This window comes from Ursus americanus, chromosome 2 (genome assembly GCF_024610735.1).
Source record: "Ursus americanus isolate L20-20 chromosome 2, mUrsAme1.1.p, whole genome shotgun sequence".
In the NCBI taxonomy this organism is placed as follows: Eukaryota; Metazoa; Chordata; class Mammalia; order Carnivora; family Ursidae; genus Ursus; species Ursus americanus.
In genome coordinates, this window is record NC_142128.1 from 45,566,651 (window position 1) to 45,584,718 (window position 18,068).

Genomic DNA, 18,068 nt, shown 5'->3' on the forward strand with positions numbered 1-18,068 from the left:
TACTGATTCAAATGTTAATCTTATCCAGAAAACCATCCCAGACGCACACAGAATAATGTTGGACCAAACATCTGGTCACCTCTGCGCCCAGTCAGGTTGACACATAAAATTGACCAGGACGGCCCAGGAGGAAAATGAGAGAGTTTGGTGAGCACACAGCATGTTCGGGCACAGAGAAGGGCTGGATGGCAGGGAAGGCTGGTTTCATGTAGAGGAATAGTGATCTGTGGTGGGACAGTACCCTGAAGGGGGAACACATCCTTGAGTGGCCCTCTCAACTCCAGGCCCATGAAAGCCTTGGAGGAGAGGAACACACAGCCGAGACCCCAGGTGTTCTGTCAGGGCTGGGCCTGGGGGCTCCTACCTTCCTGTCATGGGAGACCTTAGCCAGAGCATTTTGTCCATTTGACGGTTTATTAGATCCTGTGACACAGGTAGGACTTGAAGAGTTGCCCATAAACTTGAAGAGTTTCCTGGCTCCCCAGGAAAGCCTTGGGAGGGACTCTTTTTATGTGGCAAAGCTGCATGCTCACTCCTGAGGGGTAAGCCTGACCCCATATTCCCAGGAAACCTAAAGAGCACGCTCCTCAGGGAGGAGGCCGGGACTTGAGGAAGGGGAGCTGGAACCCCAGGAGATTTGGCATGGATGTGGCAGCAAAAGTCGTCAGATTAAATCGTCAGACACACCAACACGTAGTAACCTATGGCCCCAGGCTCTTCCCCTTTGTATCCCGTTTGTCCGGGCCAATGGAGCAGACATTGTCTGACAGTTTGACATTGATGGTCACATCATTTATTCAAACAAGAAAACATTGCATAGTGAGAACACATCTTTTATTGGGAAGAAATCAAGCAAGGCATGGCCTATCAGGGCCTGTGCAGACCCTCGTGGGCAGGTGGGACATCAGGGGCAGAAATGACTGGGTGAAGAGCAGAAGTAATGGAAGAAATGATCCACAGGGGAGGTGGACCAGAAGAATGGGGAAATGAGATGGGAAGACGATGAGAATAGAAAAGGCGGTGACAGAATTTGGAAAGGGAGAAGATGGTGGAGGAGAGGAGGGAGACTGGAGGCTGGGGTCAGGGAGGGGACGGCACAGAGAAAGAGACTGGGCCAGAGCTGGCTCTGCTCGAGCACGGGGGGAGACCAGTGCAGGTGGCGAATAAGAATACGGGCCTATGTGTGTCTATGTATGTGTGTTGGAAAAGAACGAGGAGATGTAAAATAAAATATTAACTGTAGTTTTAAAAAAAGTTAATTTGAAAATCCTTGTGGACCCTTCAATAGCACACTTCCTGCCATCCCGTGTAGACAGAGATCCTGTCTTGATTAGCAGCATGGTTGCTGATGAAGGCAAGTCCCAGCTGTCTTGAAGTTTCACTCTTGAGTTAGAAGAGCTTGTCTTGGGTCCATAGGAGGCCAAGAACGATGGGCACCATGACCATTAGCCATGTTGCAATCCAAGCTACTCCTGAGGATCTGGCTGAAAGAGCAAGAAAACCAAAAGCTTAGGTGCCTTGACTTCAGGGAAGGAAGGACTGCTTCCCCTCTCCATTTCTCCACCCCACATCCCATCTGTACGAAGAGGGAAAAAGAGAAGGAAGGGGAAGACTGGTAGGAAGGGAAGGGGAGAGAAGGAATAAGAACAGAAGGGAGGGCGGAGAAGACAGGAGAGAAAGCAGAAAAGAAAAAGAAAAAGGGAATGAGTGATACAGTAAGGAAGGGAAATTAGGGGTGCTTTTCTAGGATGATTTGGGTGGCTAAGAAGTGACAGTATTGGTTTAGCCCTTCCAAAAAAGGGGCTTTATTATTGTTTTCATCCCCTTTGTAGGTGAGCAGTCCCCCTCTTTGATAAAGGATGGGGACTGTGACTCTTCTTTGCTCTGGATCTCAGGATGTGGTGTTCATACGAAGGTGGTCTCACGGTCAGACACTGAACTGTCGCATAGGGTCTGTGGTGGCAGGAGAGACTAGGAGAAGTGTGACCGGTCAAGTGGGAAGAATAAAGAAGAGCGTACAGTTTCCATAATCCGTGTGTGGGAACAGGGGTGAAGAAATCAGCGAAGGTGGGACAGTAGACTGGGTCCAGGGAGACTGTGAAAGAGCAGTGTCTCTGGAGGCCATGGTCCCTGATGACTGGCATGACAGGGAACCAAGGTAAATGTGGCCACCACAGGCATGAGTTATTCTGGAAGGGTATAGATAGGTGTACTCCGGGGTGTGGAAAGTACAAGACCCACAATGTTGGGGATAGTAATCTAAATTTATTGAGGGGTCCCCCAAACCCCTAATGTCTCCAGAGTTGAAGAAACTGGTTCTAATTTAAGTACCACTGGAGACCTGTCAGGCACTGTTCTAGGTAAGCTGTCGGTACTGTCTCGTTTAGTCCTCATAGCAGCATAAGGATTACTGTTCCATCTGTTGTTTAAGAAGGATACAACCTGGAGAAGGACATGACTTGGAGAAGCCAAGCCGCTTGCTTAGCTATCAAGTGACAATCCCAGGATTAAGCCCACGTACCTGACTCTAAAACCTGTGAGCTTAGTGCCTGATCCCGGCTACCCCACTACAGGTCCTGTGTAGGCCTGACAGAGGGCCGGCAGTCATGCTCAGGCGAGTGGGTCCTCCCAGGAGACAGAGAAATCTGAAACATGAAACCCAGATTCTGTCTTTCTAAAGAGCAGAGAGTCTCTGCTTTAGGGTGAGGCCCGCACTCCTGTCACTACTTGTTCTTTCTTGTGCTCATCTACTTGTCCTTCTTTCCTTTGCTGGTTTAGGCCGTCTGCCAGAAACCCCTTCGTGCGCCTGTTCAACTGCGTCTGCTCCGCTCTCCCACTTGGGCTTTTCCCCTGCTCCACCGGGACAGCTCCGATTGTCCTACAATTCCCCGGGCCTCGGACTCCAGGACCGTGCACTGTCCGAGCGGGGTGGGAGCGCCAGCCACCCTTTGCAGGCGAACACAGTGAGCTCCGCAAACACCAGGTGAGCTTGCTGAGAGATGGTGGCGGGTCCCGCTGCAGAACCCGGGTCTCTCGGGTCTCTCGGATGCCTTTGGGATCCTCTATCCGAGCGGGAGGCCGAATAGGATCCCCACATCCTTCTTCACTTCATCCAAAAGAAAGCTAGTTACCCTATGCCCACCGCCCCACCCCCAGGAGTATTTCTTACCTAGTTGACAAGGTAAGGTGAAATAGACAGTGTCATTCTTGCTGCTCACGGGATTGCTGACTTCGCAGGTGTAAGACGTGGAGTGGTTTTCTGAATTAACGGTGACTTCGAGCATAAAACTCTGGGGCCCTGTTGCTAAGGCTCTTGAGTTCCCGTACCAGGTGTAGGTTATGGACTGGTCCGGGATCTTACATGACAGCTGCAGATGACAGAAATTGTTCACTTCCTGTTTCTTCTGGATTTCTATGTTAGGTTGAGGTACAGGATCTGAAGATGAGGAGGATGTCGTAAGATGAGACAATGGGTTTGTGCATTTATGAGGCAGTTATGCTTTGAACCTTGAGCCAACAAAATACAAACGGAGTTAGGGAGGGACACTGAGTGCGGCAGAAAGTGGTGTCATGGAGAAGGCTCCCTACAGGGGGAGCCAGTGAGCAGCTTTGACGTCTGGAGGTTCAGACTGGAAGGGCTACTCCTTGCGGGTGAAGCTAAAATGGATCCAGGAGGGGGAGCCATGCACCCAGAAACAAAGTGGGGTTATGACTATCTGCGCGGGCCAGAAAGAGCAGCAAAGATCTCCCAGGGTCGGACTTGGTATCCCAACTGTCTGAGCCACACGAGGCTCCTTCTCCAGCACCGGCCCAGTTGGCACCATGGTCCGCATGTCCATCAAGAGCTCTGGGTTCAGATTCAGCAAGAGTCCTGGGGGAAGAGGTACTACCCTGCACACGGCAGAGCCCTCTCCTGGATTCTGGAAGAGCTACGGAGAAGAGCCTCCTGGAACCCCCAGCACACCTGAGCCACCATGAACAGCACTGTGTCTGTTAACTTTGCAACCTCGGGGTTTAGAACAGTGCATAGCACATCGGAATTTGTAAGTATCTGATGAAAGGATGGGTGGATGGAACAGTTATGAGGTACAAAGGACAGAACAGTCACTTTGGATGACTGGCATGACAGGGAACCAAGGTAAATGTGGCCACCACAGGCATGAGCTATTCTGGAAGGGTATAGATAGGTGTACTCCGGGGTGTGGAAAGTACAAGACCCACAATGTTGGGGATAGTAATCTAAATTTATTGAGGGGTCCCCCAAGCCCCTAATGTCTCCGGAGTTGAAGAAACTGGAGTGAAACCTGCCTGGGTCTTGGCCTTGGCTCTCACGGAGTGACATAATCAAGATAATTAACCCCTTGAACTTCCTGCTCATGGGTAAACTGACTGTACCTCGTAGCCCAATGGTAGTGAGATAAAATGGCATTGTCCATGGGGAAGTACTTCTTGCAGGACGCAAGTGTTTCTTCTGCATGTCGGAGGTCACCTTATCATCACCGCGGGCATCCTGCCACCAGATGGGATGAAAGGTAATCCCAGCATCGGCTCCTTCCTCTGCCAGGGTCACCTTTTCTGAAACCCTCTGGGCCTTTTCATTCTGGCCATGGGTAAAACACCCGCACAATCAGTGCTGCTCTGGTTGTCAAAGGATTAAAAGTGCCAAGAATTGACCAGATCAGAGCTTGCCTCTGGCTGCAAGTGTGTAGGGGCAATGGGAGCTCTGTCTGCCTGGCTTCCTGAACTCTAGACCCATCTCCTATGTGAAACCCCCTGAGACTGCTGGACTTCCCCCTGCATGCTCGAACTGAGCAATTTTCATACTATTTTTCGCCACTTCCTGTGGTCTAGCCTCTTGTCTTACATCTTCCACATTTCACACGGGGAGCAGCACGCACTGGGTGCTTTGTGGGTGGGGGTCATTGAGCCAGCCGGGGTAGTCTTGGAGCCATCAGAAATTCAGGGGTGGTGCTGAAAGACCAGCTTTCTGCTAATCCCATCCTGAGGGTCTTACGTCCAGGCAGATGTACTTACCTCGTCACACCAGCTTGTGGAATTTAAAATATTCAGAAATGTTGCAAGCCGATTGTGAAATGATTCGTAAATTGGAGATGGCTGTGGTGGGAGTATTTACCACACAGATTGGTAAATGATACAAATTTGGGCTTTTCTTAACACCCCGTAAGAGACTTTGAATCTTTTCCTGTTCCCAGCACCTCCCGAATTTTCAGGCCATGTGACTTGGAGGAAGTTCGTGAGAAGAGGCTCCAGCCTCTTAGAACAGGAACCCCTGAGTTGGGGGGTTGTATATACGCTCTTCATTTACACTGTTTTGGGGAAGAAAGATGACAGATATATTCTGAGTATTTCCTAGAGATTTTGTATTTGTATTTTTGGTAATTATCTGGTAGAAGGAAACTGCATGATAAAAGGTTCGGGAAAAAACCCTTGTTTTCATGTTTGATGTTTCACTCCTATTATCTACTTTGATCCTCATTAACACCCTAAAAGGAAGATATAATTATCTTCATAATATGAGGGCCCTGAGGCTCTCAGATAGACACCTGTCTTGGATGTCTGCCCACCCCGCTTCTTTAATTTTTGCCGACCTCAGCACCATCGAGGCTTCCCCAGGAACCATGTTTCTGCCTTAAAATCTGACCCTTTGGGCCATAAATATTTCAATCAATACACGTACCAGAACCAAGTTGGCTTGATCAGTTTCTCTCTTTAAATTTCTCTTTAAATTCTGGGATTTAAACCAGGAGTTACAAAAGTCTAGGCTTTGAGAGGTCAAGTCATGTATGTGGCCGGGATCAAAAGAGGCACAGTCCACGGACTCCTGAGGCTGGGGACTCTGGGGTGGCCCTGGTTCTCCTTGTTCCTCCTGTTCAGCCCTTCCTAACTCTTCTCGGTTCCTTGAATTGCTTTCAATAGTTCTAGTTTCTTTAATAGACTCTTTTTTCTATTCTTTCTTTTTTTTTTTTTTTTTTGCTAAATTTACATCGAACTGGCTTCTGTTACTTGCCACCAAATGAAACTTACCTAATATGGGCACAGAGATGTTAAGATCTTTCTCCAAGGTCACACAGCTAGGAAGTGAGCTAGCAACCAAGGTTTTTAACCCAGGTCTGTCTGATTTCAAGTATAATATCCTAGTCCTTATTCCACACATACCGATTAGGCTAGAGCTATGAGTGGAAGTTTTTGTCCCATCCATTTTGAAAAATAAAAGACCTCCTCTAACAGCTCCTGCCCCATCCTGTGTCTCTTGTAACTTTTTCCTTAAGCCTGATGAAGTCTGTGTTCAGGTATATTATTAAGATCAGCTCAGAACTGCTTTGCATTGACCACAGGAGAGCATGAAAAGAATAGAGAGGAAATAATTTCTACGGTTTTCCTGCTCTTCACATCTCAGACTCACTAAGGTCAGAAGAACTTTTAAATGTCCCAAGGCTATCAATTTGAGTTCAGCTGACCCCGGCTCACTCCCCAGAGGAAATGGCTCCAGGAGAAATGAATGAAGCCTGTCCTGAGGTTTTTCTGTGCTCCTCCCAGAGAGAAACCCCATGAACCCTAGGAAACCTCCCAGCGGTCCATCCGGGGCCCTGGAGGGGGATTCCCCAAACTCACCAAACACCTCCAGTGAGATATGCCACTCCTCCTCTTTCCCAGACTCCTTCAACACTCTGAGGATGTAGGTGCTGCTGTCCTCTTTCTGGACATTAACAATGGACAGTGCTTGGTTTCCATTAAGACTGACCCTGTTCTTAAACTTAGAATTGAATAAGTTAATCTTGTTCAACTCCCATTCTAGAATCTTCTGATGGACACTGTAAAGCCAGGTGAGTTGTTCGTAGTTGGTAGACAAATTGGAGATTTGCAGACTCACGTTGCTGCCAGAGATGGCGGTCACCTGATATTTCGAACAACCTGTCAATGAGAGTGAGAGCCATCTTAGAGAGGGCAGAGGGGCCCAGCAGCCAGAGCGTCTGCCTGGGCTGATGGGACAGAAGAGAGAAGAGGTTTCTGCTTGGAACCAGTAAGTATGGTCTTCACCAGACGGCCTGGCCTCTGATCAGGAATTCAGTGGAAGTTGGAGCTTGAGGGTGGGTATGGGGATAGGGCATGTTGCTGATAATCCTTCTAGTTCTGCCCCAGAGGATGAAGAAAAAGGACACTGACGCCGGCCCCGACTCTCTCCCTTGCGCTGGTACCAGTAGCTTTTCAAATAAAATGATGACAAGTCACGTCCTCTGTCCGGGCTTGCGCTCCCTGTCGCTTCAGTCTACTTCTCTAGCAGTGAGCAGGAAGCAGAGAAGGAGCACAGTTTGAAGTGAATGGGCACCAGAGCTATTCAGCGGCAAAGTATTAGAGAAGCATGAAGGCGTTGCAGGAATAAAAATAGTAGGCTATTTTCCTGGCATTTGTAATTTTTGTAGTATGTCTCAGCTTTTTAAAATTTGTGCTACATTGCGGTTTCTTTTCTCATTCGAACTAAATTCACTTTTGTTCCTATTTGTGTTGCTGTTCTGTTCTTTTCTCACGAGGGTGCCCAAACCTTGTTTGGTTAAGGCAAGGAAAAGACAAGACGGCAGCAAGGAAGATGCAAGGTGAAGGGAGGTGTGTTGGCGCCTTGTGGAGGGAGAAGAACAAGGGAGGCGGATAGAGTTAGGTATCTATATATAGGCTGAGAAAGAACCATAGAAAGAAGCTACCAGTAGAGGAAAAAAGAAATATGACCTATATTACTCTGGCCTCACCTACTGTCACGCAAAACCTCAGTCATATTGTTCAACATCATATGTACACCCGGCTGTTCACGTTCCACAAATCCGGCATTTCCAAAAGAATTCTCTTCAACCGATAAAAGATTGAAAAGGAATAGAAAGAAAAAAAAAAGATTGAAAATGCCTGTGTCCCCAGGGCTTTCAAGTTTCTATTTATTAATCCTTCCCGCTATCCGTCTCTGCCTAGTGCTCACTCAGACATACTCACGCTTTCATTGTCACAGTGCTTCTGATTGGCCCACTCCACACATTGTCATCTCTGTGACGTAATCAATTCGGTGCCAGTAACGGTCTTTGAAGAAGCACTATGTGCCTGGCACCGCGTGAGGCGAGGCTCTGGCATCTGCGGGGCAGACGGGGGCTCTAGCCTCTTGGAGCATGCAGCCCAGCACGACATTCTCTTCAGGATTTTAAAACCACCAGACATATATTCTAGACTTGTTTTCCATGTGAGTTAATAGAAGTAGTGACAATCGACAGCCTAGATCAGTGTTTTTCAAGGTTGGCACTATTTTTTTTTTAAAGATCTTATTTATTTATTCGACAGAGAGAGAGACAGCCAGCGAGAGAGGGAGCACAAGCAGGGGGAGTGGGAGAGGAAGAAGCAGGCTCCCAGTGGAGGAGCCTGACGTGGGGCTCGATCCCATAACGCCGGGATCACGCCCTGAGCCGAAGGCAGACGCTTGACCGCTGTGCCACCCAGGCGCCCCATCAAGGTTGGCACTATTGACATTTTAGGCCAGGTAGTTCTCTGTTGTGGGAGCTGTCCTTGTACATTGTAGGATTTTCAACAGCATTCCTGGCCTCTGCCCACTAGAGACCAGTAGCACTTCTCCAGATGTGACAATCAAAATGTCTCCAGATATGGCCCATATCCCACCCCCAATTCTGGCTGAGAACTACCGGCCTAAGTCATCTTTGGCAGACTCGCCAGTAAGTGTCAGACATATGCTCAGGAAGATAGCACAACTCACAATGAACCCCCTCTTTATTTCTCAGTAAGAAGTGATAGCCAACCACCAGAACGATCTTTTGGGAATCAGTACACATAGGTAGTGAAGAAGAGAGGAAGGAAAGATACAATATCCTGTGCGTGTCTGTATCTTAGCAACCCTGTTATACTGAAATGATCTGTGTATGTCTCCTACCTGCTTCTATCACCAGACTATAAGCTTCCTAAAGACAAGAAATGAGTCCTATGAGTCTATTCATTTTCCATTATAGTGTGATAGTTCAGAGCATGGGTTCTGAAATCAGACTGCTTCGGTTCAAATCCTGGCTCTACCACTTGCTAGCCATGTAACCTTGAGCATGTGACCTAACCTCTCTGTCTTTGTTTTAGTTATTATCTCATAGAGTTTGTAATGGTTAAGTCTATGTGTCAACTCTACTGGGCTAAGGGTTGCCCAGATAGCTGGTAAAACATTATTTCTGGATGTGTCTGTGCGGATGTTTCTGGAAGAAATTAGCTTTTGAATTGGTAAACTGAGTAAAGAGGATCACCCTTACCAATGTGGTGGACACCAGAATCCATTGAGGGCCCAAAAAGAACAAAAATGGCAGAGGAAGGGCAAATTTACTCTTTGCTTAAGCTGGGACATCCATCTTCACCTACCCTTGGACATTAGTGTTCTTGGTTCTTGGGCCTTGGACTTGGAAGGGACTTACACCCTTGGGTCTCCTGGTTCTCAGGCATGCAGATTTGGACTGGAACTCCACTATTGGCTTCCCTGTGCCACCAGCTTGTAGATGGTAGGTTTGGGACTTCTCCATACAGAGAAGTACACAATATGGGTTATGCTTCCATAATTGCATGAGACAATCCCTCATAATAAACCTGTTTCTATATATTTATATATAGACTATTTACTCTGTTTTTCTGAAGAACTCTAATACAGAGTTACATTAATAAAACGTTTAGAATATAACTTAATACAAATAATCAATACAAGTAAAGTTTAGCTTAGAATAATACTTGGAAGATTAGTAAGCATTCAATAAATGTCATGTATTGTTTTATTATTGCCTACATTATTGTCTGTATCCATAACACCTAGTGCTATGCCTAAGTTAAGATGTTTAACAACTGCCGTTGAACTCATTTTGTTATACCAAAACAGTGGTAAAATAAGGACTACACTAATGATATATTTTTTAGAAATGGATGTTCATATATGAATCTGAAAGACTGAAGAATGTGAAACAAGGGGCCTAAAATCCAAAAAATTGTAGCAGCTCCTGAATCAGCTTTCACTTGTAGTCTACTGGTCTAAAACTAAAGGATGTCAGTATGCACAAGAGATAACACAAAACCAGGTCACTGGCCTAGGACATGTGGTGATGAGAAAGAGGTCCCAGCATCTCTATCAGAACAGACAACTTCCCTAAAGCTTCCTTGGGGCTGGAGAAAGAAGGATGCATCCAATGAGAAAGAATGAAGAATACACAGCACATAGACTTATGATCCAGGACCAGTTATACCTTGCATCCTTTCTCCTTGTGAGAACGGAATCTGCTTTATAAGGACAGAGAGGTCATGTTTGGCAAGGGTATTCCCAAGATGCTCAGAAGAACTTCAAAATTCAGCGTGAGGGGCAGGGAGAGACTGCAGCAGACACCTAGTCACTAATTTTGTAAGCTTTCTCAAAGGCAAAGACAACATCTTGCTCAATTTTGAGTCCCCACAATACTCGATTGACATTTAGGATTTAGTAGACGATGAATGAATGGATAACAGTGACAAAATGTATATGTAAGTGCTCCCAGTCTTCTTCTTTTCATGACCTCCTGCTAGCCAAAAAGGTTTTTCATATTTTTACTTTCCACTCAGCTTCTCCCTCTTGTTTTCTTCTTAAGACCAGTTTGGACTGATGCGACAGGAAGGAAAGGAAGAAATAAGCAAATACCAAGGCCACTCAAGCCGGTTTAGGAAATAGGGGTGTTAGCAAATTGGGGTTCAAAAGAGTAAGACTGTCTGGGTAGCAGATGGATGGGATGGTTTGAGAGGACTTGAGAAGAGGACAGGAAAAGTGGGTGTAGGAAGTGTTGCTGTAGTTTATATATTGGATTTCCTTTAACATCTTTTGAGAGACTGTAAGTAGAAATTTGAGTTATTATTTAGTTACTTGTGACCAATGAACTGTGTTCCTTTCTTTTTTTTTTTTTTTTTTAAGATTTTATTTATTTATTCAACAGAGATAGAGACAGACAGCGAGAGAGGGAACACAAGCAGGGGGAGTGGGAGAGGAAGAAGCAGGCTCATAGCGGAGGAGCCTGATGTGGGGCTCGATCCCAGAACGCCGGGATCACGCCCTGAGCCGAAGGCAGACGCTTAACCGCTGTGCCACCCAGGCGCCCCTGAACTGTGTTTCTTAAATATAAATATGTGCCCAAACTGCCCAGTGGAACCCTGTGTAATGGCTGGATCCTGATAATGGTAAATGAATAAAATCAATAATAAACGAATAAAAGATGACTGGACAAAGCAAGCAGAGGAGCAGTGGAAGAGGTGCCCAGGAAGTCTCAAAAAAACCCAACAACATAAAAATGTGTTGACTATGGCATTCAAGTTTTCAGATATCGAAAGTCAATGCAAAGCAATTAAACCTTGCAATACCAATCCGGCAGCCTCAGAAGGGCGGAGGTCGAGTTTGAAAACAGAAAATGGAAGAAAGAATTTTGTTTTGAATTATCTAATGAAAGGGTAGCCTGGAAAAGCAACATAAACCTAAAGATAGAAGCAGTAGAAAGAATGCTTGACTGACCATTTAAAAAGGGATAAAAGATATTCTGGTCTTCTGAAAGAATTCTATAATTCATTCACAAGTTTAAGAAAAAGTATGTATTAATTTTACAAATATAGATCGCAAAATTAATGGAGAAATGAAGTAATACAATTTGGGCTATCAAGATGGTGGTTTAGTCTGCTAATTGTCTACTAAATTCAGATAAATTGATATCTTTCTTATCTATAATATATTTATGGGTTTTTTTTTTCATTTTTGACGTAAATGGACAACATCTTGATTTGCCTTCCTAACAATTGCTTATGTTCGAAGGCAGGAGAAGTAACTGCAAAGAAAGTTAATTCTAACAGGAAGAAGTATTCAGTTATGTGTCCGCACGCATGGGATAAAGTTACTGTGTTTACGTGCAGTTTACAATAAAAAATAAAGCAGTTTTTCCTGTGCCTAGCCATGTTTCCTGTCTGTAGAAAAGCAAAACTGAAATGGGGAAGGAGGGAAACAGATCAAAGAAAGAGATCATTTCATACCAAAGAGTCTACCCAGGAAAGTGAAAGAGGTACTGAAGAGGAAGTTCTCTTCACTCTAAAATCAAGTCACATGGCTTCTAAAACCACTAAGGAAGAAAAGACGTGAGTTTTAAAGATACTAATATGGAGTTACCAAGAGCCCTCTGCTGAGAGCAACCATTTAACCAACTTGTACAACCTTTTAAGGAAGTAATTTTTAAAACTGAAGTATAATGGACATACATTATAGCAGTTTCAGGCGTACACCATAATAATTCGACGTCTGTATACATTGTAAAACGGTCACCACGATAAGTCTAGTTTGATGACTTTCTGTAGTGTTAGGCTTAGATTCCCTTCTCACCATCTTTTGTGGATCTATTGTAGATTTTTGCATTGTGGTTAACCATGAGGCTCACATATGACAGGCAATATATATATCGGTCTACTTTAAGTGGCTAGCAAGTTAAGTTTGAATGCATTCCAAGACCCTGCAGTTTTACTTCCCTCTACCACATTTTATGTTGTTGATATCCCATTTTACGTCTTTTTATTTTGTGCATCTCTTAACTCATTATTGCAGTGATTGCAGTTACAGTTATGTTTTTACTACTTTTCTCTTCTAACCTTCATCGTAACTTTGTAATTGATTATTCCACTACTTTTACTATATAGTTACCTTTACCAGGAGACTTTTACTTTCATATGTTTTCTTCAGCTTAAAGAAGTCCCTTTAACATTTCTTTTAGGACTGGTTTAGTGGAGGAGTACTCCTTTAGCTTTTGCTTGTTGGAAAACTCTTTACCTCTCCTTCAATTCTGAATGGTAATCTTGTTGGGTAGAGTATTCTTGGTTGGAAGTTTCTTACTTTCAGCGCTTTGATTATGCCACTCCCTCCTGGCATGCAAGTTTCCACTGAGAAATCTGCTGATAGCTCTATGGGTGTTCCCTTGTATGTAACTAGTTGTTTGTTTTTTTCTTGCTGGGTTTAGGATTCTCTCTTTAACTTTTGACATGTTAATGTCTTGTTGTGAGTCTTTCTATGTTTATCTTATTTGGAAATCTCTGGAATTCCTGGATCTGATGTGTGTTTCCTTTCCCAGGTTAGAAAAGTTTTCAGTCATTATTTCTTCAAAGAAGTGTTCTGCCCCTTTCTCTCTCTCTTCTCCTACTGGGAGCCCCACGATGCAAATGTTATTCCACTTGACATTTTTCCATGGGTCCCTTAAGCTATCTTCACTTTCTAAAAATTCTTTTTTCTTTTTGTTGCTCTGCTTATGTAGTCGTAGATTTGTGTCCATGGAAGGAGATGAGTTCAAGATCCTACTCTGCTACCATCTTGAACCGCCTTCTATCTTAAGGAAGTAATTTGGCAATAGATATCAGGACCCCAGATCTTTTCATGGGTGGCAAGAGTACTATTTCCTGAGATGAGAAGACTAATGAGTTTACTAGGCCAGATTGCAATGGGTCAAGAACTCAATGGAAGGCGAGGGAGAGGAGACAACAAAAGTACTCTTTTTAGACATTTCAATGTGAACGGGAGGGAAACTGGCAGGGCATTGTGTACAGGGACATGGAAGGTAGAAAGAGGTTTTTGGTTTTATTCTTTAGTTGTATTTAAGAAGGAAAAAGACAAGCTATGATAGGTCAAGGGAAGGAACCAGAGGAGAAGGAGACATGGAAGAGAAAGAAGATGACCAATGGCACTGGGCTAGAGGAAGTTTAGAGCAGAGTTAATGGCCCAGGTCTTGCCTGGAAGGGGAGACACTTCATGCTTTGAGGGAAAAGAGAAGGAGGAAAAGACAGTTAGGGATGTAAAGAAGTTTGTAGTTTAGAGGTGGTAGGCAACAAGTTGAGAGGCTTTCTGCCTAATGATCTCCAGTCCCCATTTTTTCAGTGAAATAGGAGGCAAATTGTTTGCTGAGATCCCAGCTTGACTGAAACAATGATTCACAGTTTCCTCCCTCCCTCCCTTTTTCCTTCCCTCCATCTATCCATCCATCCATACACACATACATATGTACATCAATTTATTCATTTATTCGCTCTTCTAATAAATGTAGAATAAGCACTTACTATGGACTAGATTCTGCGGTAGGCACCCCGCATAGAATGAAAGAGGCACAGCTCCTTACCTTAGGGAGCTTCCATTCTAGTGGATACAGACAATTAATCAGATTATTCCACTATTGGTGATAAGTGTTAGGATAAGGAAAATATGGAATACTAAGGGAACACACCACTTGAATTTAGGGATCAGGAGTGGCTTCCATAGAAAGTGTAAATAGGAATTAGTATAAGTAGAAATTAGCCAGGAAAAGATGAGGACTGGGAGTAATCAATGTTCAGACTAGAGGAGAAGAAAAGTATCAAGCGCTCAGAGACCACAAAAGCAAGATCCATTCAAGGAAGTGGAAGTAGTGCAGTTGATTAGAACATCAACTGGGGGAAGGGAGGAAGTGGCCACATGACCTAGTGCAAGCTTATGCTCAGTGTCTGCTGTCACTCTCATCCACTATGGTGACCACTGATGAGTATTTAAAAGAAGAGTAAAATAAACAGATAACCACTTTAGAAAATTCATGCCAATGGTAGTATGGTAAATACTAGGCAGAGAGAAGAACTGAGTTTAAAAAAAAAAAAAGAGCTTTTAAGCAGGATAAGAAACTATCGTAGTCTTTGGATGAGAGAAAATGATGTCTTGATTGAGAATAGGTAGTTTGATCTGCCAGCAGAGGTGAATGGAATTAGATATATTTGAGAGACTTTTCGAAGGTGTAAGTAATAGGACTTACTCATTGGACATGACAGGTGAGGAAAAGAAAGGAGGTGAGAATGGCTTCCAGAATTCTGGCTTCAGTAATTGGACAGAGAGATGTCGTTTACTGAAAAGGAAATTGGACATAGAGATGTCATTTATTGAGAAACCAAACAGCAGAGGAACACCCTCCCCGTGGTCATGGCCTCAGTAAGTAGAAGACAGCAGAAGTATGACTCATAAAGTGAGGTTAGAAAAGACCATGTTGCGTTTGCCTACTTCTCTCAAGATACTCACCCCGGGAGGTTTGGCGGCCATGTTAGAAGATCAGACATACAGCTATTGTAGTATTACTCAGCCTAGGCACCAGTCACACGAGTGAAGAAACCTCAGAGACGACCCTAAGCCCCACCATGATGTACCCCATGATATTACATGAGGCGTCCCAAGGTGCTGAGCACAGCCCACCCCCTCATTTGTGCACAAAATAAGTGATTATTATTTTAAGCTGCAGAGTTGTGGTGGCTTATTACACAGCAATAGATAGCCAGAACAAAGACGATGAATTAGATTTTGGTCCTATGTTTGGATAATCTGGAGATGTGTAAAAGGCAGTTAAAAATTCAAATCTGGGGGTAAAGAGAGAGCTCTGGGCTCTGAAGTTTACTTTGGGCTCTTATCGGTCTCAGACTGTGTGCATTACATTTGCAAAGCAATTCCACATTCTTTATTTGATTTGATCCTCATAATAATCCCTTGAAAAAATGGGAAGCATATTATTATACCCATTATAGAGCTGAGAAAGCAGAGGCCCAAAAAGCTTTTATGATTTGTAGAAAATCCCATAGCTTGGAACTCAGATAAAACAAAGGTCTTCTGATTCCAGTGCATGCTGCTTCCGCTGCACTCTGCTAAGTGCTATGGGCAGACGGGGAAGATGCCCAGCACTGGAGGGTACTTGATATCAGAGAGCTAATTTCCTCCTCGAGCCTGAGGAGGGATGACAGAGGAGACTTAAAAATGTTTCTCAAATTTTTCCACAAAACTATCCCTTACCAGGGAGGAGAGAACTACTTTGTTCCCGGGAAGACCTAGACATACAGCCCAAAAGAAAGTTCTTTGAAGTCATTCATTCATATATTTAACAATTATTTATTGCACCCAGGCTATGTTCCAGGCACTCTGCTAACTTCAGCACTGTACATGGTCTCTGTCCTCATGTCCTCTCAAGGAGACAAATAATCAAACAAGCAACTCACCAATCACAAGCTGGAAGCTTACAGAAGGAAGTCACATAAAAATGGAAGCCTACAGAAGAGGCAGAGGGAGAGGACGGTGCGTGAATCTTGGGCAGAAGGAGAAACTTAGCTGTAACAGAGAAAGCACCTGCTTCAAGGCAAACAGCAAAGTTAAATGTAAATGATATGATTAATAGGGGAAGTTACAAACTGGGGATAAGATGATCATTTGTGGACATAATCTATGCCAAAGAGATTCAAACACATTGCCCTTGTGGCTAAGAAAGTCCTGAAATATTCCAGTTCTCTTAGCAGCACTATCTTTCCCAAAAGCTGGATTAATATGTCCCATCAGCCCCCACTCCCAGGGCCGCATCAGTGTTCTGAGTTGAGTCAGCCCCACGGAGCCCATACAGCTACGAAAGCCCTGAAGACATGGTGTCTCTAGACTACACAGCCATCAGCCAGATCCCAAGTCCTGCCACCCTGAGAAGTCTTGCGGGAGTGACAACAGGGTGTGGCTAAGCATGTGTTGGTTCCCGGTGCTTGTTCATTTTTACTCTTTTTTTCCCCCCCATAGTGGTGAGCACTAAAGCCTTTGACATGAAAAAGACCTGAGTATCTCTTAGGGGAAATAGTGAGAAAGGCAGTAGCTGAACTCCCCCTTCTCCGCTGACCTGGAAAGAAAGGTACTGGAAGGTGAACAGCGGTAACAGAAAGGAAAGTTAACTCGGTCCCTGGGTACATGAGGGGGACCAGAACAGCCCAGGGCAGGGGAATGACCCTTAACGCTTAACAACTAGATGCTGGGGGCTCCTTTGACATTGAGGCGCCTCGGGTCTCTGCTCAGACCCTCATTCAGAGACCCTAGAGAAAGCAATCCTCTCCCAGCATTCTTTCCCACAATTTAGATCTCTCTTTGGGACAACGACAACATCATTTACCTTTGTTCAGGACACAACCCCTTGCATAGACAGAGGTGTCAAGAAGGCCTCTGGGAGCACAGTGTACCGAGCAGAAAATGGGGCAGCTGTCAAGGGGAGCTTCCTCTCATTTAAAATGCGAAACAAAACAACACATCTTCCAGACCACAAAACATGGAACACAATCTGAGGGGCCTACTTTCCCATCTCCCTCAGGTCCTGTTTTTGTCATGAGCCCTTGGGAAAAGAGAGAGGTTGATTCTCCAAGGCTCAGGAAGATTCCCCAACGCGCCACAGCCCTCCTAGCAGCATAGAAGTGTCTGCTGTCTGGAGAGCACGCTCCACGTTCAGGACTCAGCCTCACCCTATTCCCCCTTCCCCGTCTCACCCGTGCCTTCAATACACAGTCACAGGCACACAACTTGTGTAAAGTACCTTGAGTGCTGGTTGCCAGGAGCAAATGAAGCAGGAATAGAAGTTCCAGAGCCAGACACCACCTTTGGAAGCACATGTTACTTCCCAGGAGCGCTGGAGACAGGCCAGAACCAGGCTAGAGAGAGAGCGAGGGCTCCAGAGCCCTTGAAATCACGGCCCAAAGTTAGAGAAAGAGTTGTTGACCTTTTCGACACTCAGCAGTTCATGGGTGGAGCTCAGAAACAGGAAGCCCCCCTATCTGAGGGCACCACGGAAGCAAAATGAAATTAGCTATTTTGTTTGAATGTGAAGTTGGTTCTGTTTTCTGGAGAGAGGATGCATAGCTTCTAGCGGATTCTCAGAGGGCTCAGTGCTCAGGAAAAATTAAAGACCAAAAGAAGAGAAAAGAAAAGATTCAAATCCCCTGTGAGAGAATATCTGGTTTTGGTTTCCCAGGCAGGAGTCACCCTGATTAATTCAGAAGTTAAAATTAGTAGGTACCCCATAAAACCTGCAGGGGAATTCTGGCCTGAGCCAACCCGAAGTCATGAGAGGGTCATATGTAAGTGTCATTTAGCAGAAAATCTAGGCAATCACATCTCCCATGCCCTAGTCCCACCCTCGGTCTCCTCCTCCTTTATGATAAAGTCACGGCCTACCCACTGAACATTAGCAGAAAAAGCAAGATTA

General features: G+C 44.9%; 1 protein-coding gene across 1 annotated transcript; it reads right to left on the reverse strand.

Annotated features, from left to right (window-relative positions):
* Window positions 1–817: 817 nt before the first annotated feature.
* On the reverse strand, window positions 818–17,584 carry CD48 (CD48 molecule). The gene is made up of 4 exons (XM_045784482.2): window positions 17,400–17,584; window positions 6,634–6,933; window positions 3,170–3,436; window positions 818–1,484 (listed from the first exon to the last, which is right to left on the reverse strand). The coding sequence occupies exons 1-4, from the start codon at window positions 17,473–17,475 to the stop codon at window positions 1,390–1,392; spliced, it is 738 nt and encodes a 245-aa protein (XP_045640438.1). The 5' UTR covers window positions 17,476–17,584; the 3' UTR covers window positions 818–1,389.
* Between the last annotated feature and the right edge of the window lie 484 nt (window positions 17,585–18,068).